General features: G+C 39.2%; 4 protein-coding genes across 5 annotated transcripts in view; 2 read left to right on the top strand and 2 right to left on the bottom strand.

Moving 5' to 3' along the window:
• Window positions 1-445: 445 nt before the first annotated feature.
• On the bottom strand, window positions 446-7,171 carry cep126 (centrosomal protein 126). Its single transcript, XM_085371535.1, is given in 11 exon segments — window positions 446-529; window positions 623-687; window positions 807-1,016; window positions 1,277-1,346; window positions 1,748-1,897; window positions 2,291-4,231; window positions 4,977-5,112; window positions 5,209-5,320; window positions 5,590-5,735; window positions 6,796-6,915; window positions 7,137-7,171. Coding segments are annotated over 11 exon segments (3,069 nt in total).
• Window positions 7,172-8,221: 1,050 nt separating this feature from the next.
• On the top strand, window positions 8,222-14,006 carry trpc6b (transient receptor potential cation channel, subfamily C, member 6b). Its single transcript, XM_085370280.1, has 12 exons — window positions 8,222-8,241; window positions 9,359-10,127; window positions 10,219-10,404; window positions 10,599-10,763; window positions 11,060-11,276; window positions 11,649-11,876; window positions 12,201-12,465; window positions 12,601-12,796; window positions 12,925-13,131; window positions 13,324-13,380; window positions 13,685-13,760; window positions 13,840-14,006. Exons 1-12 carry the CDS (start codon window positions 8,222-8,224, stop codon window positions 14,004-14,006), a joined length of 2,553 nt encoding a protein of 850 aa, XP_085226406.1.
• A 2,008-nt stretch (window positions 14,007-16,014) lies between these two features.
• On the top strand, window positions 16,015-20,442 carry pgr (progesterone receptor). Its single transcript, XM_085370033.1, has 8 exons — window positions 16,015-16,929; window positions 17,235-17,344; window positions 18,085-18,201; window positions 18,410-18,715; window positions 18,990-19,134; window positions 19,283-19,413; window positions 20,036-20,193; window positions 20,287-20,442. Exons 1-8 carry the CDS (start codon window positions 16,166-16,168, stop codon window positions 20,440-20,442), a joined length of 1,887 nt encoding a protein of 628 aa, XP_085226159.1. The 5' UTR covers window positions 16,015-16,165.
• Window positions 20,443-22,465: 2,023 nt separating this feature from the next.
• Window positions 22,466-26,026, bottom strand: part of arhgap42b (Rho GTPase activating protein 42b) — an 80,529-nt gene continuing 76,968 nt past the window's right edge. The window contains exons 19-24 of one of the 2 annotated variants that reach the window (XM_085370982.1): window positions 25,554-25,704; window positions 24,931-25,326; window positions 24,486-24,642; window positions 23,660-23,722; window positions 23,478-23,557; window positions 22,466-22,676 (exon numbers count right to left, since the gene is read on the bottom strand). In XM_085370982.1, coding sequence (XP_085227108.1) covers window positions 22,588-22,676; window positions 23,478-23,557; window positions 23,660-23,722; window positions 24,486-24,642; window positions 24,931-25,326; window positions 25,554-25,704 — 936 coding nt within the window. In that variant the 3' untranslated portion in view covers window positions 22,466-22,587. Of the gene's footprint in view, window positions 22,677-23,477; window positions 23,558-23,659; window positions 23,723-24,485; window positions 24,643-24,930; window positions 25,339-25,553; window positions 25,705-26,026 lie in introns of both variants that reach the window. The other variant, XM_085370980.1, reaches the window with a different exon arrangement.

A 26,026-nucleotide genomic window follows, 5' to 3' on the forward strand; every position in this document is an offset into this window, starting at 1 on the left:
ATTCAGTTCACTGCTGAACTGCTGCAAAACAGTCCACCAAGTCATAGTGTTACTATGCAAAATAAATACAGAATGGTACACCTTTAAACATTTAACATATACAATTTGATAGTGTTTGTATATTTTGCAGTCAGGGCTGGTCATGTATTGATTGAAACAAGAGCATCTTTGCATTTTGTAACATAAAAACAGATTAAAGCCTTTCTCATTTAAATAGGCACTTCAGACTTCGATTGCTTGATAGTCAGTAGCTTAAGTGTGCTCTAAGGCTGCTGATATGTCTTTTTTTGTCTTTGCAATTCAAGGCTGTTTATATTTCAGATCCTTAGTTACTTAAAAAGACACAATTCCTTGTTTTGTAATAAGTGCTTGTTTCAACAACATGCTTCAGCATAAAGTGCACCGACGAGGGCTCAAGACTGCTGTGGCGAACACAAGCTTCAAGTCAGGACTTCTGGTGGTATCGAGAGTGATTGTTAGCCGAGGATCCACAGTGTTTGTTATGGTTTGATGCTTTCACTTCTCTTGTCTGAAAATGGAGACAGAAGTTAAGAAATGAATTATCTTCAACAAAGTCACCCTTTCTGTTGAGGAAAGAAATAAATCCCTGCTAAACACTTACATAGGGTGCATCACTAAGTACAAGACCATGCATGCTAGTATTGCCCCCAACACGCTCCTGCACACCTGCAAATAGTAACAGGTTGGCGTGGTTACGCTGCACCGACATCATGTTGATACTCTTCTGTTATACACAGGTCAGAAAAATTCTGGCCTGATTTTAACGGCCTTCACAAAGTGCTTACATTGAAGCTGGTGGTTGAGTCGATCCAGACAAAGCAGAATTTTCTTCTCCTCCAAGGAAATGCTGGTGAGCTCCTGCTGTTGGCTGTACTGGTCTACTGTTCCAGATCTCTGTGTTTGGACTGTCTCCATGGCAGCCACTATACCCTTTTCTTCCAGATGGCCTTTAGCATGCACTTCAGCGAGGTGTAACTGGGCTGCACTCTCAAAATCTGAGATTACATTAAAGGCAGACACTCTCACCTTATTAATGCATGATGCAGCTGTCCTATCAGATTTCTAAATTCCTATATCCCTGTTTTTTAAGTTACATTATATATATTTCCTAAAACTAGAAAACAAAAAAGAAAATGTTAAGAAAGCTCTTATAAAGCATAAGACATGACAGAAGAGTAACTTTTTTTTAAACTAATACATTCAACATTTGCTTGAATTATAAAATAAATGTAAACACAAACAGAGAACATAATACCTTCATTTGGAAAGGCTGAGTTGTAAGTGCTTGGTAATGTTCTGAGCAGCTTTGCTGTTTGCTTTGTTTGCTGCAAAAAACAACACACACTCACAACACATGAACTGTCACTAAGTCAACATCAGTTATTAGCTTTTTACTAACTGCTCGTTGTTATTGTTCCCTTTGTCTGGGAAGCTTAAGACAAAGATTTCTATTCTATTTTATTCTGTTAGTCTGACCTACAATTAACCTTAATTTTTATGCAGGCCAGAGATGAATTAAGTCTTATTTTATTTGTGATGACAAAAAAAATGTATCGTTAACTCATGTCTATCCCTAACGCTTGTCTTTGGCACCATTAATTATTAAATTAACACTTTGGACAGCATAAAAGGAACAGCAAAACAAGTTCAAACACACCCACTTACTGATCTTTACCAACTACTCTCACACCTCCCACAGGGCAACTACGCAACTGCACGCATGTACCTGAGAGATCTGATGAAGTCTTCTATTCTCTGAGCCAGGAGCCTGTCTGCCTTTCTCTGTACAGGGCTTCCTTAAGACTCGCCCTCTCTCCAGGGCTGGTGCTTTCAGTATCAGTTTTGCTGAAAGAAAACATATGCACCAGTATCATAACTACAAGAACAAGCATATTCCAGACTGTGCTGTCTGGAACACCATGTAAAATTTGTTTTTAAAGTTTAAAAAAGCAGTTGGATGTTTTGAAGCACAGCCTATTACTACAAATAATAAAAAAGTGGAATAATGATTAAAAATAGTCATAAAAACTCACAAATGTCATGCAGATTATTTTCTGCATACTTGTACTATTGAACACAGTCAAACAGCATCCTGGGACTGGATTAGCATTAAAGATTGTTCCTCTTTACGCTCAAAGTACTGTAGCTACTACTTACATTATAAAATGTAAAATATGAACTTGAACAGGTAGAAAAAAAAACAACTAAAATTTCTGGAGGCACTCAAATTAACCCTAAGCCGTGTGTAGTGCTGTCAGCTAAAATATACATTACCATCCTTTGTGGTTAAGGCACTGCGGACGCCATGCCAGAGCTGTGAAATTTCTTCATCTGTGGGAGTACAATCTAAACAGAAGTCTTTTTCATTACATGCATTCCCCCCCCTTCTTCTGTAGTGGTGAGTGTCCTGATGACTTGAACTGGGCATGCTCGTCACAATGCCCTCTGAAAGTGGGGAGGCGTATGACGGTGGCAGTGGTGTGTCTAAAACAGTATTTTCTGTTGTTCTTTCTTTATGCGTTTTAGCTGAGCAATGGCCCTCTGAGTCATTCTTGTTCAGGACCTGCTCAACAGCCATGGCCCGTTTGTTGATGGCGCTCGCGTGATCCCTGCCATATGGAATTTTGGTGATGCACGGCGTCTTTTCCTCCGCAGATTCCATCCGAGGAGGTGGACGTGGCACCATGACCTTCCCTTGGGTTTTGGCAATCTGACTAACCTCGGTGGCAGACTGAGGTCGTATGACCGTGCCCTTTCTTGTTCGTGAGGAAACAGGACCCGCTCTGCCAAAGTGCTCTTTCCGAGGGACCTTGGGGGCACTGGCTCTGATGCTGTTGCGGTGTACCTTGACCTCATCGGTTTGTTGCTGGGGCAAGTTGACTTGAACATCTGCCCAAGCTTCTTTTGTAAACTGATAACCAGTGGAGGCTGCAGGGGTCATGCCGGGTCCAGTCTTGGGAGTCCCTGAGAACGCACTAAGGCTTAGCTGGTGGTCGTTCGAGTTGTTTTTTGGTTGACAGAGATTGAAGGATTTGCCTTTCATTTTGTTCTGTTTATCTTTCTCTTTTTCCACATGCACTTCATCAAACCAACGCAGCTTCTTTTTGACAGTGTTATTGCCCTCCAGGTCCCTTGTTTTTCTCCGTGCTAATTCAACACTATCCCTGATCGCTAAAGCTACTTGTTTTGCAAAAATCAAATTCCCTGAGCCGTACACACAAGTGGAATCCATGTATTTGGACTGCTTTTTAAGAATTCCCTTACTGACCTCACATACCGAATCAGACGTCTCTATTGACAAAGGTATTTTCTCGACTTCCTTCTCAGGACATTCAAGACACTTGTACGTATCTGACTGAATATTAGACAAGCAGGTATGCTCCATGGGTTTTGTATTTATTGGCTTCTTAGTATTGGAGTCTGAGTTTGTAACCTTATTGAGATTGTTTGTAGAAGCACTGCATTCTTTGTGAGATGACAGAGCGCTGTTTTCTTTTCCTGTTTGCTGAAGAGCGCTTTCTCTTGACAAATTGTCTGTTGTACTGTTGTACAAGAAAATATTTGGCTTTGGGGGATCCCCAAACAAAATGTCTTTGCTGTTGCTATTTTTGGCAAGCAAAGGAATTTCTGTAGTTGGATATTTTAATTGTCTGTCATCTTGGATCCTCTCCTGTTTGTGAGCCAAGAGGCCCTCTTGTTTAGGATAGGAAGAATCGAGTGCTGCGTTGCCAAGAGCAGCTATATTTGCAATAATGATGTTGCCACCGGGGCTGTTCTGTCGAGTTTTCATCTCATAGGGCTCTAGGTCAGCACTAACATTTTCACTATGAGCTGATAAATTACAGTTGTTCAGAGCAGGCTGGATCTCTGTCTTAAGTCTTTGTTCAATAGATGTGAATTCCCACGAGGCTTTAGAAACATTTATCTTATTATTACACCATCCAGATTCATCTAGTTTTTTCTGGTTTGGTTCATGCCGCTTATTTGCTTGGACTAAGTTATCACCGAGAAGCATCATCGCTGAGAAGTCTGATGTTTGATGACACAAGTCATTTTGCTTTCTTAGGTCTTGATGGGTCCTCTCTGTGCCAAGCAAGAGTGATGAATAGGAACTCTGCAGAGTTTTTGTGAGGTGGTTGAAATCCTCATTTTCCAAACTATCCTTACTTGAAAGGCTCTCAGAAAGACAAGAATCAGACAGGTGGCTACCCTGGAAAATGGAAGCAGAGAGGAGTTGATAAGTGGAAAATAATATATTTTACAACTGTACAGGCATGCCTGTTGCTTATCAGTGCTTACAAGGACCTCCCCTGCGTCCTTGCCACTGATCTTTTTTTTTTTTCACAAAATGAAAATGAAGACTGTTATAAATAATATACATTCTGAAACAGCTATTAATATACACACATTGCACTAGAGGGTGCTACAGTTTGTAGCATCCACAGGGACTGTTACTGCAGGAAAAGGTTTGTTACAATGCTGCCACCTAGTGGAATCCCCCCAAGATTGATTCTGTTCATCTGGACGTTTTCAGTGGGAGAAACGTTTCAACACTCATCCAAGTGACTTCTTCAGTCTCAGGTGACTGAGGTAGGTTTCCCCAATATTATAAACAGCCCATTATTCGTTCAGTCGTGCTAGTATATATATATATAAAAAAATGAAAAATGAAAAACAAAATCATCATAAATCTGGTCCTTACCAGGTTCTACAATTATTTAAATACGGCATTACAACACATGGCATATTACACTCTGTCTTTATTTAATTACTAAAAATATAGCCAAAATGTAGAAGCAGTACAAGCAGTAAGTACAGCCTCAGAGCTTCCACAGCAATTAAGCGCCGACTGAAAGAAACTGTGGCCTCGAAAAAAGCAGAAGGGCTGTCACACTAAAGTTTTGTTTCCTGCACATTGAAATGAAAAAAAAACAAAACAAACAAAAACAAAATACCTGTGGACTGTGATCGTGCTCGCTCTCTATTCTGCTCTGTTCCAGGAGGAGTTTTGTGTAGGCCTCCACAGCAGAAAGCGCTTGGCGGTGGGAGGATTTAGAAACTGTGGGTGGCTTAGGAGATGGGGAGCAGCTTCTTTAAAAGAGAAAGGAGAATATAAATAAGCAGTGACTGGCTATTTTTGGTATGCAGTAAGATAATGGTTGAAGTTTAAATCTGCTTCTTTTTTACCCATTAACATTTATATTGCTGGACAAGAAAGAGGACTGCCGAGTGTGCGAATTCAAGGTGCCTTGAATTTGATGGAGTGCATCTTCAATATTTGCAACATTTCTTTTAAAAGCTATGAGACACAAAGGAAAACATACAAATAAACCAAAATATGTCAAGACTGTTGAGTGAAATAGAGGGTGGTACGTGTTAAGGAGCTGAAACTCCCAAACCCTTCATCCAACTTGAATGTGAATACCCTCAAATGAAAGCTGAGAGTCTACGCATTCCGTCCATGTCCATTATACAACTATAACTGGAATATTTTTCAGTAAACAGGTAAAGAACAAATCTTGTGTCAGTGTCCAAATATATATGGAGCTAACTGTATAATCTACTAACATTGTCGGCGCCTCTCAGAAGGGGGTAAATGTGCTCTTTGGAAACGCTCAGTTGCGTCCTGTACTTGCAGTCTGCGTTGCTGGAGGATGCGGTCTCTTAGGCATTGCTCCTGCACATCCCACTGCTTCCGTCTTTCATCCAAAGCCCTGAGCCATGAAAAAGGGAAGAGAATGAACCTAGGGCACATTTTAATTTATTAAATCTAGTCTGGGCTAAACAGAAACCTGAGTCCCTGCCTAGAGATATGTTTTCAGCAGAGCCATTAATAAATTAAAGACACCATTCACTCCTGGGTTCACTGGTGAAGCCAGTAACAACAGTAATAGTGTAAATAAAATTCCACTTTGTTTTCTTTTTAAAATGTCAGAAGCAGTAGTGTATTAAATAGCCATGAGAAGTACCTCTATCTACTGTATTTACAAAGGCTTATAGTAGCTGAAAATTCATTTTTGAAAATGTGTCATTAAACTATACATGAACTGGAGTTACACCTGTCCTTTAAATGTGCAACATTGTGCCTAATTATGCTGCCTTTTTTACGTGTGAAAAATCATGTTAAAGATTGCAATTCTGCTGTCTAAAAATAAAACTGAAATGTATTACTGTAAGTGAAGATATAGTATTTCATGCAATCTATGTAATGTTTATGGGTAAGCTTATCCACAGTTTAATTTGCCCCTCCATTAAAGGAACAAATCTAATTTGTGGGGTTCCTCTTGTTCTTGGGTTACGCCTTGTTCTGATGTTACGCAATAAGCCTGACCATTGCCTACAGCCATCCTTGCTATAACATGCTTTTAGTGCACTAGGTTTAAAAACAGGACCTCTCAGCGTCAGGTCCCAATTATGGAAACACATATTTAGAAGGTGCAAGGGATCTGAACCTCATCGGGATAAACTTTGCAGCTTTAAGCATTCAAAGAAGTCAAGCTTTAATCACCTCTCTGGAAACATAGATCTATTTCCAGGTCTACATTGTGAAATCCTGTCTGCACAGTTGATCCTATAAAGTATCAAAGTCAAGGACAGAACCAGAGGCCCATTCTGAACACCAGCTAAATTAAATGGGCTGCACATATTTCTCTAAATGGGTATGGGAGCGTTATAGGTTATAGGTTATAGAAATCGGACAGAAGTGTGTTGTTTAGATGAAACTTTGCTGTTAGTCCAACAATAAAAATAATATATATTCATTTGACAACTGACTTCCTGCGTCGGTTGGTTTCCAGGGAGAATTTGCGTGCTCGGGATTTGCATATCTTCTGCTCTTCAACCAAAAGCCGTCTCTCCTTCTCGAGACTTGCATGATCTCTCAACCTCGAATATCTGGTAGTCATCAGCTGAGGAGAGCAGTTGTTGATGGTAGTCAGAGGATATGTGTCGCGTAAAAGTAATAATCAGTAATGATTAAGTTCTCGTGAATTATACAAGCAGGTCGAATAAAGTTTCAAGTTGGGTCATTACCGAACTCTACATTTGTTTTAAAACGAGCGTGGGTGCACGACACACATTTCTATAACACAAATAACTTCATGCATGTAGGATACGAATGGTAGAAGAAGTGATCTTGTGGAACTTGCATCCTCTGAGGCTGCTGATCTTCGCTGACACCGAGCAGACGTACAGGTTCAATCGGCTAGCAGCTGCTAACTTGTCCTTTTTAGCTAACGTCGGCAGTACGCCGGATTAAGTCACTCAACCATTTTCAGGGCGAAGTGAAACTTGTAGCGTAAATGTCCACATCGTTGCGACCTCCCCTGACCAGTAACAGCCTCATTGTCTTGTGTAAAAGAGTGAGAACAAAAATCCGAATAAGTTGATACGTCCACAGCCGTGTTTGTGTACGCTTGCTCCATGATAGCGACCGAGGACGCGACTCCTTGGCAACCAAGAGAGGTGATTGTTTTTCTTATGTCCAGCAGAGGGCGCAGGACTCCTCCAGACGTGCATGTCGCCTTCAGGCACATTTGGAAATTAAAGGTATCCACATTTTAATGTTAAAAACTTTCTGTGGGATAGTTAAAATGTTTTTACTCAGCTTTTATATCTACTCTTAGAGGAGGGCTTGTAAAATACGAGGATGGGCTGGTATTACTTTTTATCTTTAATAAAAACAGAAGTTAAGAGGATTATTGAAAATCTGCTTTTTCCAGATTGTGTATGCCATTTTATGGATGAGTGGGCCGCTGCTTTATCTCTTACTTTGTCAAACACTGTATATGGGTATAGTGATGATATTGCTGCTATCCTGCACTCGGGTAATTACATATAATCCCTTTGCCCTCGGCTACAGTTTAAGTCACAACCTGTTATGCTGGAGCGATTCTGCTGATCCAAAGTCCCAGTTTGTCAAAGTGCTTTAATATCTTGCTTTAGGGGGCTTACGGGAAGATTGATTGAAAATAAAGTAAATAATAGATAAATATAATACCCACACCAATACCCATATTTCAAAGGAAATTCTAAAGGAAAAACGCCCTTTGGGCGTGCAAATGCAGCACTGTAAGCTTCAAGAGTCAACACTGGACGCAGGGTTAGAGCCACTCTGACAGAAGGTCCAGAGGCTACAGGATGAGCTCGATGACCGAAGCAGATTTGGGTCATAAAGATTAAACAATTAATAAATCATCTGATGGAGCAGTATTTCCCAAGGTTAGTGAAGCGCGTGTTTTTTTCCCTTTAAATCTCTCTCTCTCTACATATATATATATATGACAGATAATGATATTGTTATATTTCCATAATATCGATGTTATTGCTACTTTTACGATGCTACAGAAATCTTTCATTTCATTTGTTTTCTTCATCTAGCTCTTTAGATGATATAGGAAGGGAAACAAAGTTCACCAGAAAATATGTTTCAAATATTATTTTGATCTTCACTTATTAAATCCTTATTTAAACCACTTCGGTTTAAATAAGGATTTTTTCACCTTCCCTGGCCTAACAGCAGGATACATATTCAGTTTATATTGTATTCGCAAATATAAACGATCTGCCCCTCTATCAGAACAAATTCTGCATGTATTGCATGCATTTAACGGATTGCTCAGTTACTTAAAATCTTGTTACTAATGTCACTAATTATGACTGAATACACTGGACATCGTCAACTTCTGTCATCATGGTGGTTATTTGTGCTGAAGCAATTGGCTCCTCAGATAACCTTGTTATTCAAATGTAATTAGTGAGCAGAAAGTTGATTTTCTCTTTTAAAAATGGCGATTTAATTAGCAATAAAAATAGTCACTGTCATCAGGTATGACCTCAGCTTAATGTCTGTGGTTAAGACGTAACACGTTCTAAGTTTTCCATGATCAGCAAGTGGTGTTATGTATAGTCTATTTTGGATTATTCAACAGTAACTAAATTAAAAAGACATGTGAATCCAGCAGAGGCTGAATGGTCAGTGTCCTCCCATGAAATGAAGGAGAGCAGATGATGAATCTGTGGGTGGTGTCACACATTTAGTGTGAGTTATAAATCAGCAGAGACCCACTGTGCACACTGTTGTTCAGTCACTGGTTGGATCACTGCTGTCTCATTGTCCAGCCCTTTTTGTGATATAAGGTAAAAATTATCCTTTAAAGCAATAGAATATTTGTTTATCTTCCTCGAGAGAAATTATTAATCTTACCTTAGCAAAGGAGGGATTACCAGCTGAAAAGGTAGTTCTATTTTGTCTTACAGAAATAATTTTACAAACCTAAAATGTGATTGTAACCCTGTGTTAAAGATCATATGACTAAATACACTTACCTGTTTTTAGATGGAGCAATGAAGAGAAAGCCACGATGCTAAGACAAATTGTGGTCAAACCCCGGAGACAAGCTTTTTGGGGGGCCGGTTACCCATTTCATCCTCACTCTTCCTCTTGCCTTTCTATGAAGGAGGAAGTTTTTTTAGAAGCTGCAGAATATGGCAATATCCCTGAAGTGAGGCGGATGTTGGAAGAGCTGCCAGAGCTCAATGTTAACTGTGTCAACTACATGGGACAGAATGCACTGCAGCTGGCTGTTGCCAATGAGCATCTAGAACTTACCAGACTTCTTCTAAAGAAGAAAGACCTCGCCAGAATAGGAGATGCTTTGCTGTTAGCCATCAGTAAAGGTTACATTCGCATAGTAGAGGCCATACTGAACCACGAGGCTTTTGCAGACAGTCAAAGGCTGACTAACAGCCCCAGCCAGGCAGAGATGCATGATGACTTTTTCTCCTATGATGAGGATGGGACACGGTTCTCTCATGACATCACTCCCATCATTCTGGCTTGCCAGTGCCAAGAGTATGAAATAGTGCATATACTTCTTCTTAAGGGAGCCAGGATAGAAAGACCCCATGACTACTACTGTCAGTGCAAGACCTGTAGTGAGCAGCGGAGGCATGACTCTTTCAGCCATTCACAGTCCCGCATCAATGCATATAAAGGTCTAGCCAGCCCGGCATATCTCTGTCTCTCCAGTGAAGATCCTGTGATGGCAGCGCTGGAACTGAGCAATGAGCTTGCAGTTCTGGCCAACACCGAGAAAGAGTTCAAGGTACAGTAATTACAGTGTTCACTCAGGATGCATATTGATGTTTATGTGCTTCACTCATTCACAGTGCATATGCTGCTGTTCTCTGTTACAGAATGATTATAAGAACCTGTCAATGCAGTGTAAAGACTTTGTGGTGGGGCTCCTGGATTTGTGTCGAAACACAGAGGAAGTGGAGGCTATTTTAAATGGGGACAAAGAATCATATCGTAGCTCAGACACCACGAACAGACAAAACCTGATTAGGTTAAAACTTGCAATAAAATATGAGGTTAAGAAGGTAAGCACATGAGCACTCTTTAACTTTTTTTTTTTTAATCAATCTTGCATCCTTCATCAACCTCATGTTTGAATATGTAAAGTGTGTAAAGTAATCCTTTTCTCTTCCTGTCTCTGTCTGTCTGTCTTTGTCTTGCATGAACACACACATGCACACACGCAAAAAACACATACCTTTAAACTCAAATGAGGCAGTTTGTGGCACATCCAAACTGCCAACAGCAACTCCTTTCCATCTGGTATGAAAACCTATCTCGACTCCACCAGCAAACAACAGCAGTTAAGATTCTTCTTGTTCTCGGTGTAGCTCTTGGGTTGCCTATACTGGCTTTTATTTACTGGATAGCACCATCAAGTAAGGTTAGTTTACAAAAAAAGTTGCACATAACCTAATAACCTGCCATACAAATGTTGCATTATGCCTGCTGAACTTTAAATTGCCAAATTCTGGTAACACTAAGTTAACAAAGCTGTAATGTAGGATTGCGCTGACTTTTTTAGTTTCCTGTGAAGTTTTTCTCATCATCAATGTTTCAGTTTTTATGACTGGCTTAAGCACTGCCATGTATCTTTTGATGTATAAAATATATCACTGAAATATGTAAAAAAAAAAAAGTGATTTTAGGTTTTGTTCTGTTTGTTGTCTCTCGCTTCAGTTTGGGAAACTTATGGGCAGCCCTTTCCTGAAGTTTGTGGCGCATGCAGCTTCCTTCATGATATTTCTTTGCCTACTGGTCCTGAATGCAGCAGGCCGCTTTGAGGGAACTTCACTGCTGCCCAACATGACCATCCATGATTACCCTTCACAGCTTTTTCGTATGAAGACCACGCCCTTCACCTGGATGGAAATTCTCATCATATCTTGGGTCATAGGTCATAAGCGTAAACACACTTTGTCCCTCACCAATATACTTATGGATTTCTCATTATTTTAGTCAGGGTCCTCATAATATTACACTGCTGTGCATGTCAGGGTAAAAACATCAAAATCATTCAAGATTTATTAATCTTCACACATCTGCTATGATACAAATTGCCCACATTCACCAAGAAAATCTCAAACTACAGACCAGACTTTGAAGCCATGTCAAACATGATTTACCAGTAACAGCAATAAAAATTCCTATGTGATGTAAATACTATCCAAATCTTAGTAATACTGTTTGTACATGATAAGATTTTATTACACTATTTCATATAAGAGAGCAAAAATGGGACTGCCAATCACTTTTTTTTTCTCCACAGGGAAGATCTGGGAAGAATGTAACAACATTTGGTCCCAGGACATCCGGGAGTACATATCAGAACCCTGGAACCTTCTAGACTTTAGCATCCTCACCATTTTTATGACGTCTTTCACTGCCAGATTAATGGCTTTTTGGCATGCATATTCAGCCCAGTGTTATATTGACAAGCACCATACTAGCCTGTCCAACATGACGTTGCCCTTTGAAATACAGTATTTCCAGCTTGGTAAGTGTAGACCAAAAAAATTCAAGTGTTATTGGTATTATGGGTAAGGATTCAATATTTGTTTACATTGTTAAAATAAAAGGTTGCTGGTCTTAGATTTTAATTTTGTTCTAATGTTGCACTGGACAAAGAGACAAACAAACTTTTAGGTGTTATCTTCATAGCCCAATTAATTTTTTAAAATTCATCATTAAAATGAAAAATGATCTTTATTGGTATTTGATTTATAAATCTTAACACAAGTAATAATATTAACAGACACAAAGTTTAGATCATAAAACCTGTTCTTACATGCAGCATCTCTCTCTCTCTCTTTTTTCCTAGCTCGAATCCACTGGATGCCCTCAGACCCGCAGCTTATTTCCGAAGGCCTTTACGCAATTGCCGTTGTGCTTAGTTTCTCCCGCATTGCGTACATCCTGCCCGCCAACGAGCGCTTCGGGCCTTTGCAGATCTCTCTGGGAAGGACGGTGAAAGACATATTTAAATTCATGGTGGTGTTCGTAACAGTGTTTGTGGCTTTCATGGTAGGAATGTTCAATCTGTACTCATACTACCTTGGAGCCAAACACAACGATGCCTTTACAACGTAAGTGTCAAACGACTTCAAAAACGCCGTTTTTAGAAAAATATGATCAAATGTTTCCTTTACACACAAAACGTGTCTAATAAATATGGCACAATGGTTGAACTATACTAAATTCTGATTTCTGTATTACTCCAGGCTTGAAGAGAGTTTTAAAACATTATTTTGGGCCATCTTTGGGCTGTCAGAAGTGAAATCAGTGGTGATTGACATCAACCATAAGTTCATTGAGAATGTAGGCTACGTTCTGTACGGGGTGTACAACATCATCATGGTGGTCGTCTTGCTGAATATGCTCATTGCTATGTTTAACAGCTCTTTCCAAGAAATTGAGGTACAACTTCATCACTGATATTTCTAATTTAGAACTGATTTGACTGGTACTATATCTTAAGCCCGATTGCCAAATTTATCAGCGTTTTAAATTTCCATCTTTTTTGTTTTTGTTTTTTTTTGCTGCAGGATGATGCAGATGTCGAGTGGAAATTTGCAAGAGCTAAACTCTGGTTCTCTTACTTTGACCATAGTGGCACACTGCCTGTGCCCTTCAATCTTGTGCCCTGCCCAAAATCAGTATCTTGTCTATTGCTGAGTATAAAGGATTTCATCTGGAATGTACCTCCCGGCAGACACACAAAAAAATCACGAAATGAGATGGAGCTTAACAATGTGAGGCACCACCAGTGTCGTTTGATGAAACAACATTTTAATCAAGGAATTTTCAATTTTGTTGAATGTACTAGTTGGAATATATATCATCTCAGCGGGCCTCAGGGCCTTCTTTTGTCACATTAATAGGTACAGCTTGGGGTTGTAAGTACCTATGTTAACACCTTCTTCTTTTGGTTGTTTTTGGCTTAGTTAAGACGACAGGACGATCTGGCTGGGGAAACATCTCTTTGTCCAACCCGTCATCAAGTAAAGCTTTTTTAAATCTCCAATAACTGCTTAATAAAGGAGCTTTCAGTAAATTGTCTTTCCTGATAAAGGTTTTGCATACATAAACAAGTGCACATAAAAAGTGCAAAGTTTGTCATTTATTTTGGTGTCATCTATGGAATCATACCTATGAAACAGTATAAGGCATAAAATAAATTTGCTGTATATACACATAAGGACCCATAACATGTCAGTCCAAATAGTCCAAATTGTGTCTTGTGTGAGGGAAATAATTAACAGAGCAGAATAAAACTATAATCATGACTTTGTTACTTTATTACAGAAAATAATGAATTGTCTCATTAAAAGATACATCTTAAAAGCACAGAGGGATAAAGATAACAATGAAGTGAATGAAGGTAAGTTCTTCTGAGCTACTTTTCATGCTAGGATCACATAAAAAACACAATTTTATCCTTTTCACTTGCTGTTCCTCAGGTGAACTGAAAGAGATCAAACATGACATCTCCAGTCTTCGCTTTGAGCTCCTGGAAAGGGAGAAGCACGATAAGAAGACACTAACAGAGCTCATGAGGCAGCTGGAAGAAGTAATGCATGCGAAGCAGAAAGAAGAGCAGAAGCATACACTGGATATGGTTTCTTAAAAACAATAAAGATTAGAAATGTATTTACTGGACACACTCCATCGTTCTCATTAATGAGGGATTCAGTGAAGGCCGAATGTTTCTGTGACACAGACTTAACACACAACTTTCAGACACAACTTAGCTGATAAAACTACATATTTTGTATTCATTATAAAAAAAATTCCTCCATTTTCTCCATTGTGTAAACTTATTAATTTGTTTGTCTTTTGATTTTTTTTCCGTGCCTGTGTCTGAACAGTTTGCTTATTGCTACAATAAAGGAACTGTAATGTAACTTTTCCTGTTGCTTTGACTAGGCTACAGTTCTGAGTTGACTGCTGTCATCTGCATGATTTGTTTTGGAGGTAATTCACCTGGTGCTGAAAACCAGAAAGCGGTTCAGATAAAACAGAAAGATATGTTTGATTGTCTCAGTCGCAACACTCAATTAAGCTTCTTTCTGATAACTGCGCTCAGTGTAGCTGGAGGAAAGTAGTTACTTTTTCTTTAATGTAACTTCAGTTAATCAATACAACTCCAGGCTTGATGTTCAAAACTCTATAAAACTTTTTTCTTAAATGTTGTTCTTTGTCAAAATATTAATTACCCGAGTATAATGTTTATTTAATGTTATTAAAGTTACTGCGGGTTATCTTCATCCCATGAGAGATTATGCGTTTTTAAAATCATTGCACCACATGCTGTTGTGCTCTCTCGTGCTTGGTGTTAGGCAAAATATCTGAGAACAGTGTGACCTGTCATGTAGACATCCAGCTCGCCTCCATATAGTGAGGCAGAAAGACTAAAAGCTACAAACAGGCTTTAACTGCCAAGCCTGTGAATAATGCAGCTGTGAAGCATTTACACCAAGTTTTATAACATGGCTGTTATAAAACAGCGAAACTGATACAATTACCACCAGAAGAATCTATAACATTAACATCCGAGGAAATTTACCCATGTGTCTGAAATATTCGAAATTTGATTAAATGAGAGGATTTTTCGAAGCCTGTTGGTGGTCAATGGGAGCTATATTTAAAGTTTAAAAACTTGTGAGAAAACTAGGCCATTGCAGCACATTAAAGAACACATTATGGAGATATGAAGAACAATTACAGCATGAGAATTGTTTCTGATGTTGTCAAAAACATGACGCAGGAGATAGGGGCCAAGGTCGTTGTGTGAATAATAACGACATGCATCAGCAACATTCACATTTCCTTTAAAAATAAAACCCTCTATAATATCTAACAAGGTTGAGGCTAAAGATAAAACAAAAAAGTAATTCAAGGTAAAGGGCAATTTTATAAACAGTAGCCATTAGATGGCCACATGGGTGATAGTCTTCACTTTATCAAAGTCTTTTTATATATTCATCTGTCTACAGTAAAATGATGATGCTTAAACGCAGGGTTAGTTTCCGAGCACTATGAAATCTATTAAATATGAAAAAGGAAACAGTCAATTAAAGTTATAAAAAATATTCCTTTGAAGAAAACTTATAAAACAGACAAAAGTTTGTGATTTAGCAGAAATCACAAGGGTGATGTTGAAAATGATTATCCATTTTGCGAGTTACTGGGGTTTATCTTCGTCTTTCCGATGGCGATAAGAGTTTATAGTACTTTCTCCTTTGGTAATAATGCCTTCCCCATATTTTACTTGATTCATGAACTGTAGGGCGGAGACAAAAGACCATTGGCATTGAAGTGATGCACTGTTGATTCTCCTCTTTGGTCTATTGTTTAAGTCTGGTGTGAGCGCAGTGCAACCACATAGATGTCTTGTCTTGGATTCTTCCCCTGGCAACCTTTGGAGGACCGTTATAGTCAGAATGAGGAATACTACGAATATGTGAAACAAGAATAAAAACAATCGATGTGACTTTTAAAGATGACTACTACCAGCACAAGGTTATGCTTATAAATCTGCCGAGATTATCGACTGGGGGTCGTAGTTGCGCTCTCATCAACATTGGCCAAAACTTCATTTTATTTGTGAAGTGAAAAAATATAGATATATATTAATGGAATAGACCTCGTGTGAAAGAAAGACAAGTGACTGCCTTTTTCCACGGGGAGGAGGACTACAGGAAGGTTACCAAATCACAGCTTATCATACACCTTCCAGCCTCCGAGCGCCCTCCACTCTCTGTTGTGCGCTTAGAGGTTCACAAAATGGAGAATAAAACAAACGGGAAGATGGGCACCAACAGTACTTCGGTCGCTGATTCCACCGAAACAAGCCTAAGTGACGTGATTGAAGCTGGATACAGTAGGTCGAATACAAAATTGCCGGCCGATTCACGGTTTCTAAATTGCATGTCCTCTGTGCGTAATTTTGGAAACGTTAACACACTGATCCAAGGTCTTAATTCAAGCCCTGACTGCGCAGTTTTTAAAGACTGTAACACAGTCGATCCTTCACTTGGAGCAAAACATTTTTATGACCGTAACAGAGACTATCTTAAATGTGATGGTGTTCCGTGGGAGGATTTTGTTAAACTTCAGAGGACAAACGTGGCCGCATCCGAAAGTTTACCAGGCGCAGGTCTCCCCTCTACCTCCGGGGCTTGCAAGTTCATCAAAGATGAAAAGGAGCCTTCTGTGATTATGGACATCCCCTGTCACAACTTTGATCCATCACTCGAGATTTCCGCTCTCGATACCTGTTCTGACACCGACAGGAAGCAGCACTTAGGGCTTAGCAAAGGTGAATCGACAAGTTTCGATCCCAACGCGCAAACAGCTGGGCAATTGTCGATATATAAGACTGATGTTCCTCGTTGGCAGATGCAAGCATCTCCAGGTGAGACCCAGTATTGGGGACAGTCGGCGGGGGTAAACGAGGACCCGTTCAGAACTAGTGGCTACAATGTGATGCAGAACCAGACCCAGACTCTTCCTCAGAGGAACCCAGCTCCTTTCTCCACATTCCCCGGGTAACTACTACTCAGCGTGATAACTGCCGACAGAATCTTAATTATATTAATCATAACAGTGTCGCAAAACTTTTAACACAGTTTGGATAGGTGTGAATGTTGGCACGTGTAACTCGAGGATCAAAGAGTAGCCTAATTAATTACACAACTGTCAACACATACTTTATCATTTTACAACGACTAACGGTTTTCTAGGTATTTCTGAATGTAACAAAAAATATTTTATCTAGTGCGGAGTCCACAGCGCTCAGTAGTCTTTGTCTGAATATTTTTTCTCTTCACATATATTTACTTTCCCCCCCCAGTATGCCACCCCAGAGACTGTGTATGATCTGTAGTGATGAGGCATCTGGCTGCCACTATGGAGTCTTAACGTGTGGGAGCTGTAAAGTATTTTTTAAAAGAGCGGTTGAAGGTGAGCAAAGAAAATCTTTAACAAATGTCAAATGTGTGTGTATATGTGTGTGCGTGTGTGTGTGTGTTTGTGTGTGTGTATGAATCATATATATATATATATATATATATATATATATATATATATATATATATATATATATATATATATATATATATATATATATATATATATATATATATATATATATAGTTTTCACTGCTTTACTCCTTACTGTCTTTTTCTTTCTTTTGATTCTGTCCTCATGTCCCTCATTTAAAATGCTGCACAATGTACTACTAACGTAATACTGCGATATTTAGACAAATGAAAAATCTCTCTTAGTGCTTAGACATGTATTTTCTATGTTAATCTTTATAATTTTTTCCTAAAACCAAGTTAAAAGAATAATAATGACCTTTTGTGGTAGTTGTTAAAGGTTATTAGCAACAGTATCACAGTTACTAGTGTACATCCTGTTCTTCCACTTGGAGTTTTTTTTTTCTCCTGTTATCTTTCAATGTGAGATATATTAGAGCCACTATGTCTCACCGTGGCCATGTCACTCTGTCCTCACAGCCTTGCCTCTATCTAATTTTCTGCCAGAGTGCTGCCTCAGCGTGGAGTAGAGTATTCATGCTAATAGTCAAGAACTCTTCAACACATTCTCTTCTTATTAAAGACCTCTCCCGTTTCCTACATATTTGGAATGGAGAACTGCTAAAAATGTTTTGCATTGTCTGTACCTATTCATTCAACAGGCCATCACAGCTATCTCTGTGCTGGGCGGAATGACTGCATTGTGGACAAAATTCGGAGAAAAAATTGCCCTGCGTGTCGCCTTCGAAAGTGCTATCAAGCAGGAATGATGCTTGGAGGTATCATTTGGTTTTATTTATCATGTAGTCCCAAGAAACCATGATTAAAACCAAAGAGAATATTCTGCATGTTTAGATTAAAAAGAAAATCATGACTCAAAAAAACAACAAAAAACCCCTCAGGATATTTTACTCTTTCAAATGTCTTATTGGCACGAATTTAGTGGTTTCCCATTAGATCAAACCAGAACTTATGTTCACGTCACAGGGAGGAAACTGAAGCGCTTTGGGGCCTTGAAAGACACAGGTTTGACCCCATCCCTGATGTTCCGGTCCCACATGACCATGCCCGGTGACAGCCAAGCCTTGACTCCCATGTCTTACATACCAGGCATTCATGAGCTACAAGTCTCCCAACAAATACTCAACATCCTTGAAAACATCGAACCAGAGGTGGTGTACTCTGGTCATGACAGCTCCCAGGCTGATGCTCCCCATCTTCTGCTCACCAGTCTCAACAGGCTGTGTGAGAAACAGCTGATGTGGATTGTGAAGTGGTCAAAATCTCTCCCAGGTAACAGCTTTCTGCATCTCAGGGCCATCACAGTTGTTGTCATGGGGATCTAGTGGCGGGCCTTGTTGGAAGTCTAAAGTCCTAAACGCCAAGATAGAAGACTTTGTAATGCCTTGAATATTGTCACCGAGTCAAGTGTTTGACAGGAAATTTTAATATAGTTTAACATGACTGTAAACACCTACTGAGACAAAAATGTTACTGTTACTGGAAAACCATATATATACGAGAAGAAATGTTATGAATGAAATGTTCTTCTTTTTCTTTTTTTTAGGTTTTCGTAATCTACACATCAATGATCAGATGACACTCATCCAGTACTCGTGGATGAACATGATGGTGTTCTCTCTTGGGTGGCGCTCCTTTCAGAATGTCACCGGTGAACATTTGTACTTTGCACCTGATCTGGTTCTTAGCCAGTAAGTAACCACAGTCATCGGCAATTGAAGATGGCTTTCGGTTGGTGATGATTCATGAACTCTTTTATCCATAAGTTAGTGATTTCAGTAGAGAAAGAGTCTACTGGTTATCCAGAGACGTAAACCATTTTGTGCTTTTGTCCATTAGGGAGCAAATGAGGAGATCTCCAATTTACGACCTCTGTCTAGCGATACAGTTTATTCCTCAGGAGTTTGCAAATCTTCAAGTTACACGCGAAGAGTTTCTTTGCATGAAAGCCATAATATTGCTCAACACAGGTAAGACTGTTATGCTAGGGCTGTTCGATATAACCATATATATCGGAATGACGATATAAAAACGTCTATCGTTGCATTTTACGCTATCGTTTGTTTCGTGGTGTCACAAAATAAACTGTTTACGGCAATATTTTTTCATTATTTTGATGGTCACTGTAGTGGCTATATTAATTTCTTAAAGTTCTCTCTTTCTCTTATATTTAATATAACCACACTACAGACAGACAAGCGCTTGTTTTTATGCGTTGTCGTTATTTCGACCTAAAACCTTCACAATAAAGCTCAAGATCCCGTTGAGACTTTTCAAAATAAACTGAATCAGAGATTTTGGTCATATCGCACGGCCCTATTTTACGCTGTTAAGGAGACTTACAAACTAAGCTATGATCAGTTACAGCTGCACTGCACAATAAAGACATTTTTATAAAAGCAGTGTGCATCTTGACAAGATTTATGTAGCAACTGCTATCAATCCTAGTTTTACTAACGGCATTTACCTTTAAAATCATTGCTGGCTGGTACTTGCATAACATCTCCCCAGTATTTCTTTACTTCTTCTAACAATACCGTTTTGAAATGTTTAGTGCAATTTTAAATATGCAAATATCTTCTCTGCACTTAGTGCCTCTTGAAGGATTAAAAAGTCAGGCAGCATTTGATGAAATGAGACAAAACTACATCCGGGAGCTGACCAAGGCTATTCAAATGAAGGAGAAGGGCATCGTGGCAAGTTCCCAGCGATTCTACCACCTCACCAAACTCATGGATGCCATTCATGATGTAGGCTCCCCCACAGAGCTCAGTATAACCGTATATATATTTTTGCCACTTTAACAACTACCAAGACACAAATTGATGTTTCTTTTTTAACAGATAGTAAAGAAGATCAACCTGTTCTGTTTGAGTACCTTCATCCAGGCAGATGCCATGAAAGTGGAGTTTCCAGAGATGATGTCAGAGGTCATTGCCTCCCAGCTTCCCAAGGTCCTTGCTGGCATGGTGAGGCCCCTCTTATTCCACAGCAAATGACATTGCCAACACAGATACTGCAGCTCTGTGAAGACAGCTTGTGTCTGGATTACTCATCCCATTGTTACTGGATTCTTCAGAGCCTTCATTTTGCCAAAATGCCTCTAATTTGCTTGAGGTTAAACAGGAAAACCAGGTTTCTTAAAATGTTTTTAGCAGAGACATATCTTGAAAATTATACATTTAGAGGCATCAATCAATAAAGTTCCTATGTTTTATTCAGGTGTATCCACCATTTCCATTCCTACAAGTTGTGTATAAAACTTGCTTTGAACATAGTAGGTTTTAAGAAAACCATTAGAGATATTTTTGTATTCAAAACAAATAAAAAATAAATACAAAAATGCTAACATTTTTCAAGGAAAGGTGCAGAATAAATTGAAATTTGTGACTTAGGCTAATCAATACAGGATACCAGCATAGTAACTCACCATACCTACTTAAGGAAGGTGAAACCTTTAAAATAACTTTGTTTAAAATATTTATAAGAACGAAAAGTGACCTATGAGCCATATTTTCTTAACAAAACTTAGCTCACCAGCTTTAATTTACATCCATATCTGCATCAACATAAATGTACATGTAAATAATGGGATCTTAATGCGATGCAAGTGACAACTGCAAACATGTTTATTACCATTAATGTTGCACTGTTAAGAAATCCAGACCATTCAGGAAAATAACCACATTTTCTCCTGAGTTATCGCAACTTCTGAGTTCTTTGGCCAGGAAATGCGACAAATTTGAAGTAAAACATTACTGGCTTGACAAGATTAAAGGGTCCAAATGTAAAAAATAAAATAAAATTTATTGTCATGTCTTTATGGATAGGAAGAACACTTGAGGAGAACTTTACTGCTACAAAGCTTTATCTCCACTCACTAACTATAGCAAAGAAATTTGGACAACTGGTCTATCATGCTTAAGTTTATTTATAGACATGTTTATGCACTGTCAGGATACAGTAGATGTCTCCAAGGCATCAAACTTCCAGTATATAAAAGGATGCCAAATGTTACATATTTGGGATATGAATATCATTTCAATGATATAACTTGCCCCTGCAAATTCAGACTCTAAGGGAGTACAAGTCCGGCATCGCTGTTCAAGGCCGCTTTGCATTCCTAACATGTAAAAGGAAAAGAAAAGAACATCCTGATCTTGGCAACAGCGAAACTAAAAATGCACTCCCAGAAAAAATTTGGCTAGCCAGAGAACCCTTTACTTCAAAGTGACCTTGTTGTTAATTTTTCTTTTATGCTTTTCTTAAACGGTATCAATGAAGTTAACTTTTTATGTAATTAGAAACATTTCTTTAGAAAAATGCTGTGACAGAAATAGAACTTTATTTGTTAACGCTATGCTTGTCTAGTTGTCATTACCAGTACACCGGTGTATCAAGGACACTTCTCGTAACATTCATTTGTAACATTATAAAACAAACATGTGATATATATCATTGTGAGCAGTGTATAGTAATAATAAAAATAATAATGTCATTAGAAGTAAATATCTTTTGATGTGGAATTACAGAGAAAAAGACTTACAAACTTTAATGTACATTACAGTACCGTGTAGCTACTGAACCAGAAAGTGCACTGCAGCAGTGAGGAGATTCAGTGGATGAGCAATGATCAGAGTACAAAAACATGAAAATTAAGGTGCAAACCCATTATACATTTTTTTTCTATTAGATTCAAATAGATCTTCTCATTTTAAATCACAGCTTGTTAAATTACAGTCAATACAAATGTTTATGAGACAGCAGATTTTCATTAACTTCTTGATGAATATGTTTTGCTAATATAATGGGAAGTTAAAATATGATATTTTTCTGAGAATAAAATGTGTGAAATGGGATATGATATTGTTTGGTGATTTTGTAAGTGAACGCTGTCACTCAGTGCAGCCAGCAGGCAACATAGTTAAATCTAACAATAATGTCCATTCTCCAGAAGCACACAATAGTCATTACAGTAAGGGAGGTATATCTTTGGACTTGTCGCACTGTTTAAGCAATTATTAACCTGCTTGATAACTGCTAAAAATGCATAATATGCATTAGTATAATAATAGGGAGATTTAAGCACATTGTGTGATTTGTTTTCCATGGATACCATGAAAAGATGCAAAGTTTACCACCTGTCAGAGGAAGACAACATAATTCTCTGGGATTAAACCTGTTTTTCCCTCGTATGTTGCTTGGAGCCAGCCTGGTTCAACAGAGGGGTAGACTACAGGACAGAAGAGAGAAAAACATACCGAGCCAGTGAAAAAACAGATTCAGACTTCTGATCTGGAATAAGCTGATTTGAATCACTGAGCCTATATTTGACTGCATAATTTACAAGAATTATTGAATATTAGATTGAGGAGGGCTCTGGGCTAGTCTGCTCTTCAGATTCAGTCCCCATGAAGTATTTGAATTTTAGCCATCGTGAAAGAAACGCAAACAGTTTAAACCATTAAAACTAAACTAAATTATTGCGGAGATTCACCAAAACAAAGGGAAACAGCTGTAAAATGTCTGGTAAATACAATCTAGCAGAGATGTGCTGAATTAAGATGTAGAGAAAATGGAGAACAATAAAAGTCTGCCTGCTAGTAAATTGTGGGGAGCATTTGTTGACGTTTTTGCATTTGGCTCTGCTGGCTGTGCTAAGAGGTGCCTTTCATTACTAGGTTACAGTGACCTGCCTAGACTGTTTGTGGGCCAAGTCATCTCTTAATGGAAACAAGCAGGAGGCAATAAAAAAAATCTTGGCACTGTTTGGATGTCCATAATGTATATGGGAGTGTCGCGCTAAGAGCAAAAACTTTCCATTTCAACACTGGAAATTCACCAAGTTCCTGCTCTTTGCTGTCAGCACAAGTCAGGCAAATTACCCCCTCTGTGTGTACAGTATTTACACTTCCGATCAGCCTTTCAACGAATCATTTGCAATCTTGAATCCGAACACTTTTGCTGTAAAGCAAAAGTCGGCTTACAAGCAGACAGTTAAATGTGCTTATGTGTTTGCGCTTTTTCTGCTCACCGTTTGAGAAGTGTGCCCCCTGTGGGAAGCTGAGCTCATGACTGTGCTCTGCCTCACAGGAATACATTGCCTTGGCATCTCTGTAAAGACAACAAAAATATGCTTTGTAATCGCAGATTTAAGGAGATAAGCGTGGGATCGATTAGGTCAAACTCTTGTTTGGGGTTGTAATTTTTTATCACCTTCCAACTGGAGCAGACTGTTGGGTGGAGGCATTTTCAAAAAGCAATGCTCGGGCAGCCACCCTGAAAACAATTGGAAAAAAAACAATAGAGTTCAGTGCACTTCATTGTGTAAAGTATGTCAAGCTGTAATTATGCCATTTAAGACAAGCATGAGTGACAATTAAGATGATTTTAAAATAATGAAACAGTGTAACTGTGTGTTATCTATTATAATGTATCAGTGCTGTCTTAGTTTACTTGCTCTTGCCAGCATTTTTCATTGTTGAGAATGAAATGAAAGGCTTAACCACACAATATGGGAGGTTTCCTTCCTCCTGGCAGACTCAGCTTTAACACAAAGCTAAACTGAGTTAAACTATATAACGAGGCCGCACTTGACCCTGGACATAACCCCAGAGTCATGGGGACAACAGAGACTAGGGCAAGCTAGCTGGATGCTATACGGGAAAACTAATTGAAAGACAAGTGTGACTGGCTTCTTAGACAAGACAAGTCAAACTATCTATTCATCTCAAGAGATCCAGTGCAGACTGGTGCTGGGTCACGGCAACCTGAGAGCAGGCAGAACGTAATTAAGGCCAGCTCTCCCACCAGAGCAGAAAAGACATAAATCTCACAACACGCACTCATCTGTCCTTAGAAACCTCTCGATGCTTGTAAACAGATGAAGGAGGCAGAAAACTCAGAGGGCAAACAGAGAGGAAGGGAGAAAGAAAATCAAGTATATATGTAAAAGCCTGTTTGCCTTGTATTTATTTTGTGGAGACATGTTAAAACTCTAACTTATGATGAGAAAAATGATTTGCTTTTTAAAGCTCTTTACACTGAGCCAGGTCTTTGGTAGCCATTGCTGACTGAAGTGTCCATCCTGCGGCGGATCGCTTGTTTTGGTGGAAGGTTTGGGTGCTCAGTAGGCTTTAAACTCTCTTTGGACTCCAGTGTTGATAAACTTTGGACAGATCCAGAGCAGCTCCTGTGGCCTGAAGGGCGACATACAAATAATAACTCGTAAATGACACATAGAAACAAAAGGCAGACACTAAGGAACAGCTATCACGCTGCACCAAATAAATCAGGAAATAACAAAATATTCTCGAGCTACTGTCAGTTTTTGAAAACCCTTGAAGGATAAATCATAACAGTGAAAACTACCCAGTTTATCTATTCTGTCCTGAAATTTCACTTTCATGAGATTCTGATCGACTTGATTTTAAGTCAAAATAACTGCAAATTACGTTTCAAATGGCATCGCTTCACGATTATCGTACCTTCGGATATATGCAATGATTTGAGAGAGGGTGCCGTGGAGCGGTTTAGCAGCTCTGGCCTGAGGTCAGCACGACAGTGTGGGGCTTTCTTGGGTGCAGGAGACAGCCTTGGTGTTGTGCTGACTGAGGACGAGCTAAGAGCATCCTCTGACTCGCCATCTGTGCGTCCCGTGTCCTCCCTGGAGCTCGAGTCGGGACTGCTGACAAACACGGCACTCTGGGGGCCATTTGAAAGCTGTGAAGGTGTCCGGCGGAGGTCCAGGAGTGACTTGTCCTGACATGTCCTCTGTCTAGAGGAAGCTGTTTTGGAGGAGGTGTTTTGCTCAGAGGAATGGGAAGACAGAGACTCCATACTCCCCATGGGGGTGCTGTCTGGACTGCTGCTCAAAGCGTCACCTATGCAGGGACCAGAGACGAGGCACACAAGGCCCTCATTAAAACCTGCTTAGCAAGTAAAAGATTTTAGCTTCTTTGCAATTTAGACAAAAAATGTTTAGATATTATATTATTCATTAGCTTTAGAGAGCTGGCCTAAATGTAGGAGACTGCGTGTAAAGATTCCTAAAAGATATTAAAGGCGTGGTTTAACAAATTGTGACACTCATCACTTCCTTGGTACTCACTATCTGCATCTGCAAGACACAGTGTGGGAGTGTAGAGGCTCCGGGGTTTTCGGGGCCCGGTGGACAGACAGATGGCCCTGCTCCTGCGAGAGCCAGGTCGACTCTGGGGCTGGGGCAGAGGCACATTGGGATCTGGAGGCTGGTGGAAGATCTACAGGTCCAGAAAGAAACACTGATTACTCAATACAAATACAGAAACTATGTATTTCTATACAGTCTGACATTTCAACATGATTTTTATCAGTACTCTTCAAACACTCTCAGTACCCATTTATATATTTTGATGAACTAACCTCTAACTAACAAATCTTAACCACCAGACATCTAGCAAATCTTGCTTTTTATATCTCTGGTTTAACGGTTCTGTAAGTAAAGATAATTATAGCAGCTATGTAAAAGTATAGTAAAATATTTATCCTACATAAAGAATTTTTCAGTTTGCACAAAGTTTTGTTAAACAAGGTTTCATTTGG

This window comes from Diplotaxodon limnothrissa, linkage group LG14 (genome assembly GCF_057381915.1).
Source record: "Diplotaxodon limnothrissa isolate DT_005_m linkage group LG14, D_limnothrissa_male_GT1.1, whole genome shotgun sequence".
Lineage (NCBI taxonomy): Eukaryota > Metazoa > Chordata > Actinopteri > Cichliformes > Cichlidae > Diplotaxodon > Diplotaxodon limnothrissa.